General features: G+C 39.6%; 1 protein-coding gene across 1 annotated transcript in view; it reads right to left on the reverse strand.

The window, feature by feature from the left end:
- Positions 1-4,953, reverse strand: part of il17rd (interleukin 17 receptor D) — a 28,677-nt gene extending 23,724 nt beyond the window's left edge. The window contains exon 1 of the mRNA XM_054731225.2: positions 4,794-4,953. Within this exon, the coding sequence (XP_054587200.2) occupies positions 4,794-4,913 (120 nt within the window). The 5' untranslated portion in view covers positions 4,914-4,953. The remainder of the gene's footprint in view (positions 1-4,793) is intronic.
- Positions 4,954-8,754: the final 3,801 nt, after the last annotated feature.

The following is an 8,754-nucleotide window of genomic DNA, read 5'->3' on the forward strand; positions in this document are numbered from 1 at the left end:
GCTCCTGATCCTAATAAAGCCCAAGTTCTAATAGTCCAAAATTTATGTATAAGCCATTTCAAACAAGCTGTTGCCATCTTTTTCCACTCTGTCGCATCATCCCACCCACTAGACGAATAAAGGGCCCTGATTGGCCCACAAAGCCAATAGAGCACTGTGATTGGCTGCGACCCATAAAGTACCGGAACCGCTAACGGCGCATGCGCAAACATGCGTCAACGCAACTCGCCAGCTATTTCCCTATTAACACACATCCTTCATTTTTATTTCTACACATTTTTACGCAGGCAATGACAACCCTGTTGTGTAAAAACTGCTATTTTTAGCATATTTTTAGGTTTGACGTGTTGCTACCAGAAGTACGGTGTGAGCAGTCAGGTCGCATCCAAGAAATGGGTCGTACAGTGTGAGCAGATGACTCATGAGACTTGCTCTGCAGGGAAGTCATACAGTTTGAGCTGAAGCTGAACGCTACAAGTGAAAAAGTCGCACAGTGTCTGCCCAGCTTAAGAGTGCTAGCACCAGATATGACAATGTGTTTATTTACTTATAAACTCACTGTGTATGACTCACATTCGCTTGTCATCTAGAATATTGTGGCGCTTATCCATAACTGGCAACAGCCATGAAACTCACAGAACGACGGTGAGAAAGTGAGTTTTCAACTAGAAAATGGACTGCAGTATCAAAGATGACCACATATTACCTTTAAAGGCATAAAAAAAGAATCAGCACTCACCACCACACAGGTCTTCTTCATTCTTTGTTAATATATTGATTTATATTTTATATTGTATTTTTATATAATTGTTTTTAACCTGAAAAGACTATCCAGGATCAGGCCTCTGCTGTCCAGAGCTCATCTGGAGTCTGTGTTGCATGCTTTCGTCCTGTCCCGCCTGGACTACTGTAACGCTCTGTATGCTGGTCCGGCCCAGTGCACGGTTGCACAGCTCCAGTTTGTGCAGAACTCAGTGGCTAGGTTCCTGACCGGTACTAGATACCGAGAGCACATTACCCCAGTGCTGGATGTTCTGCACTGGCTCCCGGTGCAATATCGAGCTAAATTTAAAAGCTTAACTCTCGTTTTACATGTTTCTTCTTTAAATATCACATATCTGACTGTTTCTGACTGGCTTGTTTATATTTGCATATTTTCTGGTTAGATTTATCTTGACAGCAACACTGAGTTACAAATATGTTTGTTTATATTTTTCACGCAACAGAGAAGACTCCGTTGATGGTCCTGCTCACAGAGGGTTTTAGGAACTGGTAGAAGTGGTCATCTGTATCCACAAAGAGCCAACTTATGGGTCACGAATCAAAAGCAGAAAATTAGGACAAAGAAACAACTGAACTTCCCTGTGAGCTTTTGGGTTATTTCGTTGTTTGTTTGTTTGTTTGTTTGTATTTGCTGATTTAAGATTTTAGATTTTCTGTCCAAAATCATTGAAAGGGTGGCTTTCAAGCAGATCACAGAATACATCTCACTAAACTGTCTGCTTGACCCTTACCAATCTGGGTTCAAAAAGGCCCACTCCACTGAAACTGCTCTGTTAGCAGTGACAGAATCCTTAAAAGAAGCTAGAGCGACTGCCAAATCCTCAGTGCTTATCCTGCTCGACTTATCGGCTGCATTTGACACTGTCAACCATGGCTTCCTTATGTCCACACTCTCTAGCATGAGCATCACAGAGAAAGCACACGCCTGGTTTGAATCGTACCTCACAGGATGATCATTCAGTGTATCTTGGCTTGGACAATCGTCTACCGTGCACCATCTTGCCACAGAAGTCCCCCAGGGCTCTGTATTAGGACCTCTTCTCTTTGCCACATACACCACCTCACTGGGTGAGATCATTCGATCACATGGCTTCTCCTACCACTGCTATGCAGACGACACCCAGCTCTATTTGTCCTTTCCACCGGACAACCACACTGTCTCTGCATGAATATCAAACTGTCTCTCTGTCATATCAAAATGGATGAAATCCCACCATCTCCAACTCAACCTCTCTAAAACTGAAATACTTGTCATCCCAGCAAAACCATCCATACAGCACAATATCTCAATCCAAAATGACTTCCTATCTCTGGCTCCTTCAAAGGCAGTTCGAAATATGGGTGTTGTGATTGATGAACACCTGATCATGAAGATCTTGTTACCTCTGATGCCCGTTCATGCCGCTTTGCGCTGTATAACATACAAAAGATCAGACCATACCTAACACAACATGCCATCCAGCTCCTGGTGCAATCTACTGTCATCTCCCGCCTCGACTACTGCAATGCCCTTCTAACTGGTCTTCCAGGCAGTACTGTGAGACCTCTTCAAATGGTCCAGAACGCAGCGGCGCGTCTGGTCTTCAATCAGCCAAAAAGAGCACACGTCATCCCTCTGCTCATTGAGCTCCACTGGCTACCTCTAGCAGCACGCATCAAATTCAAATTGCTAACACTAGCATACAGTGTCCGAGATGGTACGGCTCCCATCTACCTGAATCCTCTTGCAAAGGCTTACGTCTCGGCCCGGCCGCCCCGGTCATCACAGGATCGTCGGCTAGCAGTGCCTACACCACGCTCAGGACAATCCAGACTCTTCTCATGCATTGTTCCACAAATGTGGAATGACCTACCAAGCACAACCAGAACAGGGGCTTCCTTTTCAATTTTCAAGAAACTCCTGAAGACCCTGCTCTTCAGAGAGCATCTTCTAAACTAGCACCCTCCCTGCACCCGTCCCGCCTCTCTACTGTCCACTCCTTGTTCCCTACTCTCCATGATTGATGTCAATGTTGTTGTTGTTAGCCTCAAGGGCAACATGCCGATTATCACTTGTAAGTCGCTTTGGACAAAAGCGTCTGCTAAATACATAAACATAAACATAGATGATTACACTGGATTTAAACCAGTCTGTGAAGTTTTGGTCACAAATGGCCTCTACTGTATTTTATGATTGACAACTAAATAAATTACAAAGTATGAGACGCTGAGGAAGAAATAAGAAGTAGCTCTAAAACAACTCATTGAGATTCAAAAGTTATAAATCTCAATAACTATAAAATTAGTTCTTGGAAACATTTTTTGTTTAAAAATAAAACAGATAAAACAAACAAATATAAAAGACTTACAACCTGAACACCACAAACACACACACACACACACACACACACACACACACACACACACACACACACACACACACACACACACATAACCACAAGCTGTAATAATCTCACACCTGTAAAAGAGCGGGTCCTCAGACCCCCATCCTGCAGAGCTTTGATGTGTGTGTGTGTGTGTCTGAAAAGAACAGGAAGCAGTTGAGAGGGGGAGGTGACAGAGGTGTGTGTGTGTGTGTGTGTGTGTGTGTGTGTGTGTGTGTGTGTGTGTGTGTGTGTGTGTGTGTGTGTGTGTGTGTGTGTGTGTGTGTGTGTGTAGGGGGGGGGGTGTTGCGGGAAGGAATGTTTTTGCAGAGTAAACAGGGGGAAGCTTCCTGTAGAAAACACTTCAAAGCCAGGGAGAGGAAACAGGGTAAAACACACACGCAAGCACGCGCGCACGCGCGCACACACACACACACACACGAGGTAGGTGCAATCTATCAACACAGGAAAAACAAATTTGCCTGAATTTACACCCAAAAGGGGCACTAAACCATGCATCATCAACACGTCTATCCACGTTGTTTTAATCAGAAAAAAAAAAACATCATACGTTATTAATTTGATTAACTTACTATTTTCCTCTCCTCTCTGAGAAGACTACAGTATGTAATAAACTTGAACTAATAATGAAAGAAAACAAAATATCAGCTAAATCCAAATTTAAAAAACTTAAATAGTTGGAAATAAAAGTTTAACCCAAAGCTTAAAATCTGCAGAATTAAATTTCAAAGGAAAACCACACATACAGCTTCCTGAAAGCATTTTTGTGGCATTAGTGGCATTTGATATTCATGGCCATAAAACCAAATAAAGCCCAAAACAAAACAAATGTTGGAAATGATTCATGAGAAATGTGCATCTGCATTTTATTATCCCACAGAGATTTCAGTGGATTATATTTATATACTTATTATTTTCACAATATAAGCAAAATATGAATATTACAAGTAATAAAAACATCTTTTTCACGTTATTTATAGGTGGAAAGTGACTTGTTTTCTTTACAAGAAGAGAAAAGACAATTAGCACCAACTAAAGTGCGGGTTCCACTGCAAACTCACCACAAACACTTGTTTTTAGACATGTTAAGTGTAAATATATTTTTTGCTGTTATTTTTCCGCATGTAATTAAAATATTCAACATATAAAATTACAAGAGTCTGATTTTTAGACCAGGGGCGTGTCCAGGGAGTGGCCTGGGGTGGCACATGCCACCTTTGGAATCTGATTGGCCACCCCAGGTGCCACCACACTAATTTACCTTTAAATAGGCTTTTCATTGTCCACAAAAGGCTTGGAGGTAAAACAAAAAAAGCACAACCATTGGTGCCACCCATGCACAAAATTGTGCCTCACCTGGGCCACCCAATTTTAAAAGATCTGGGCACGCCGCTGTTTTAGACCCTGTGGAGAAACTTCTGATATCAAGGTACTAAGCTCCGCACAGGTGGGGAGGAGGAAAGGTGAGCATGACTGACGCAATAAAACACAACTTCTCCAGACTGAGATTAAAATAAATGTTCGTTTTAAAGCAGAACAGAAAGACTGTGGTGAAGGACTTTCTGCTGCAACTTAGACGTTGTAAGTCAGTCATAATAAAGCAGGAAGCTGATTGGTGAGTTTTACCTTGAATCCACATCGATCCTGGTTCGACCTCCTGCTGCCTGAACTCGTAGATCCGAAAGAGAAATAAAAAAGTAGAAATAAGCCGCAGAGAGAGGTGAAGAAACTCCGAGGGGACGCCATTCCTCTCTCAAGTCTGAACAACTCTGAAGGAGAGAAGAGGAGGAAGAAGAGGAGGAGGAGAAGGAGGAGGAGCAAACCACAGGAGGAGGTGTGTGTGTGTGTGTGTGTGTGTGTGTGTGTGTGTGTGTGTGTGTGTGTGTGTGTGTGTGTGTGTGTGTCTGAAAGGACTTTTTAGCGTGATCTCTGAAACTAAAGGTTGAGTGACAAATAATAAAAGGTTCAATTTTCAGCTAATTTAGGAGCCTTTAGGTTTTCAGTTTCAGTATTACTGCTAACAAAAGAATTACTGGTTCTGACTGCATTAATAAAATAAAACAGTTTTTTAAATGTGCTTTATTTTGGTTATTATTAGTAGTAAGAACTTTCTTCAGTTATTCAAAATAAAAGTCTCAAACATGTGTCCGGGAGTTGACGTCACTTCTCCCAGCATGCCGACATAAGGAATCTACAGGATTCCCCAAGAAACGCCGCAAACGTTGGATCATTGTAATAAAACGCGCTAGTGACCGGGCCAAAATGAAACTGTGGGACCCCGAGAGTAAAGGTTTTCGCTTATGCAGCGACCGCTTCATATCAGGTAGGCTGCTTAAACAACGTTTCCTCAACTGTGTATGGTATTTATTTTAAATGCTTTTATTACGATTCTTAGTGGGCTTCCTAAACTTATTTTGGCGTGGCTTTTTCTGTCTTATTACTCATAGCAGCAAGTAAACATCACGTAAAACGTTGCCTCTTGATTTCTGCGTGCTGCCGTTTACGTGTTTTATGATCACAGCAATTAACCGGCTAAGCTGTATTTAATTTTTAAGCAATGGTTGATCAATTGTCAGATCACACATAAAAAGCACTTTGGATTGCTATTATCCATCTCACCGAGACAGATCTCAGACAGATCCTGAGACGCTCCTGCCTGACATATTTATTTTATTCACGGAAAAAAATCAGACTGGTGATTTCTCTTCTCTTTTATTCTCATTCCCTTTCTCTATTACAGGAGAATGTTATAACACATCTTTATTTACATGGTACTTTGCTGCCACCTAGTGTCAGTTCAGTACACAACATTATAGAAACTACTTACAAGCTAATGAAAATAAACAAGTGCAGTCTGGTTCAGGATGGGGTTCTCGCCCCACTATTCTTGAAAAAGCATTTTACATTATTTGACATTTCTCTTAAGACAGTATTTAACTACTTCAACTGTTTTCATTTATCTTCAGTGGAACTAAAATGCCACCATCTCATTAGAACTTAAATTACTACAGCTTGTAGATCCAAGTTTATTTTTACTGCAACCAGTTTTGTGCAAAACAATTTAACCTAGAATTTCTTTATATTTTAATTTAAGGCAGCCAGAATTTCCTGTAAATTGTAAGTGTCTCGACCAATATTCATTTTTAAGGTTTTTCAAACTCTTGTTTGTTTTTTGTTTGTTTTGTTTTGGCTGCGATACCTACATTTCTATCTTATTGCAGCTATATATAATTTCTTTACGTAGATATAAGAATACATTTTACCTCATTGTCACTTTTCTTATGAACAATTCTAAAAAAAATACATATGTATTTTTTAATCAAACGTTTTATCACCTGATAAGACATTAAAAAACTAAGATATTTGTCTCCCTTTGGTTTATTGTTGTTAAAATAATAAATGAAGGTAGAAGAAACACCAAATCTCTCCTGTTCACAATAAAACTTTAAAGACATTCCAATAGAGCAGTCCAACATAAATACTGGCAGTATTTAGCCTATAACCCTGTATTTCAATCAAAACCTCCCTGTTATATTTTTTAAATATATTTTCTGTTAAGAATTGGCCACCTGTAAATGCTTAATGGTTTAAAATACATGATGTGAAATAAATGTTCTGCAGTGAAAATCAATGTGAAATTAAAGTACATAAAAATTAGCTATTTTTAACAGTTTTATTGATTTCTTTTCAAATGTTTTGCTCATAAAATGATTAACATTTTAGTTTTTTAACAAAGCAAACAGTGATTAGAGCATCCATTTTGCTACTAAAAAAAGTAAGTCTGCCTGGTCTCAACAAATCCATGTGTGCTTTAGAAATATTATCTTTAAATATTTCAATGTTTTCAAAAACTCAATATTGTCATTGTAGGGTTTGGTAAATTGAGTGCTTTAAGAGCTATATATATATATATATATATATATATATATATATATATATATATATATATATATATATATATATATATATTACCTCTACTTATGACCAATAAGCTGGGATACGCTATCTAAATATAGAATATCACCCTACCTGGTCTTTATTGTGCGTTAATCAGAAGATTGTAGGATTCTTTATTTATTAGGGGATTGTACACACTTCGTTTTGATTCAGAAAAGAGTCAGGTTTATAAAAGTAAGAATTTATTTTACCAACAATTAAAACATGACAAGTTAACCTACATTTACTGTGATGGATGGAACTAGATGTGATGTATGAACCCATATGTGAATGTGATGTTATCAGAACTTCCGTATCTAGGAGAGCTGAGTTCTGGATGTAAAAGAATTTGGTTTGCGTTAAGCTATGAAGTTGATTATTATCAAAACCACATCAGACGCAATCTCACTGTGTTCTACGTACCCAAGTGGAAATGCCCTTTTTGGATCCGAGATGTCAGGGGGGTCAGAGGCCCCCAGGTACCGAAGTCCGTACAACCAGGTCTGTCCAGAGTCATCTCCAGGTAACGACAGTTGGAACTAGTTTGCGTCTCAGGAATAACTCTTAAGGAATTGAACAAATCAGCTGTTCTGTGCATCAGCTTGTTCTTCAGGAACTGTTTTGTTGTATCAGCTTTGCAGGTGCAAAAAGGTTTTGACGATGTGTCAAAAGCTTTGGTGGTTAATGAGATGTTGCTTTCAGATGGCCAGTCTGACACTTACTCAAGAACTGGAGGAAAAACCTGAGTAATCTGGTTTTAATGTTCTCATGTTATGATTGTGTAGCCAACCAGAGGTTGACAAGTTTGAGGAATATTACCAAGAATCTCGGAGACACGCCTTCTTTGATACCGGGTGCTCTGATCTGGGTAAAAGACTATTTATGTGTCATGGGTTTAACTTTACCTTACTTTGTTCTTGTGTGAGTGCAAATGATTATGACCTTGTCAAATAAACATGCAATCAATCAGTGTAATCATAATCATAATATTAATTTCAACTTCATCATTGAGCACAGATTAATGAAAGCATTTCATTATATTAATTATCATGAGTAGCAATAAACAAAGTCCAAGACCACACAGGAAACATTACAGCCCTAAAATAACTAGAAGAATGCCTGAACAAATAAATGAGCTCACTCTTGTTCTTGTCAACAGAACGCAGAGTGAGGGGTAGGTTATTCCAGAGCTTAGGAGCTACAGCTTCAAATGAGCGGTCACCTCTAGTGCGATAGTAAGTGCGAGGAACAGATTAAGATCCCCACTCGTCAGAGCCCGCACAGGGGTGTAGGGTTGGATCAGTTCTCCAATGTAGGAGGGAGCTTGTCCATGCAGGGCTCTGAAAACCAGAACCAAAATCTTGAACCTAAAAGACACAGGCAGTTCCTTTAGGTTGGGGGATATTTGAAACCTCCTATTCGTGCACGTCATTAAATTAATATACATCTACGCTTTTTCCCAGCTGTTTGTTGTACTGTAATAAATCACTGTTTCTGGTGCCTAGCAATACTAACACTAATAAAGGTTCTTCACGGACAAAACACTGATCTCACAGGCGCTTTACCCATTTAAAGAACTAGCCAATCACAGCCAGGTAAATGCCATTTAGCCAATCAATATTAACTAAAAGGGCGGGGCAAAAGCACCAGG

Source organism: Nothobranchius furzeri, chromosome 3 (genome assembly GCF_043380555.1).
Source record: "Nothobranchius furzeri strain GRZ-AD chromosome 3, NfurGRZ-RIMD1, whole genome shotgun sequence".
Lineage (NCBI taxonomy): Eukaryota > Metazoa > Chordata > Actinopteri > Cyprinodontiformes > Nothobranchiidae > Nothobranchius > Nothobranchius furzeri.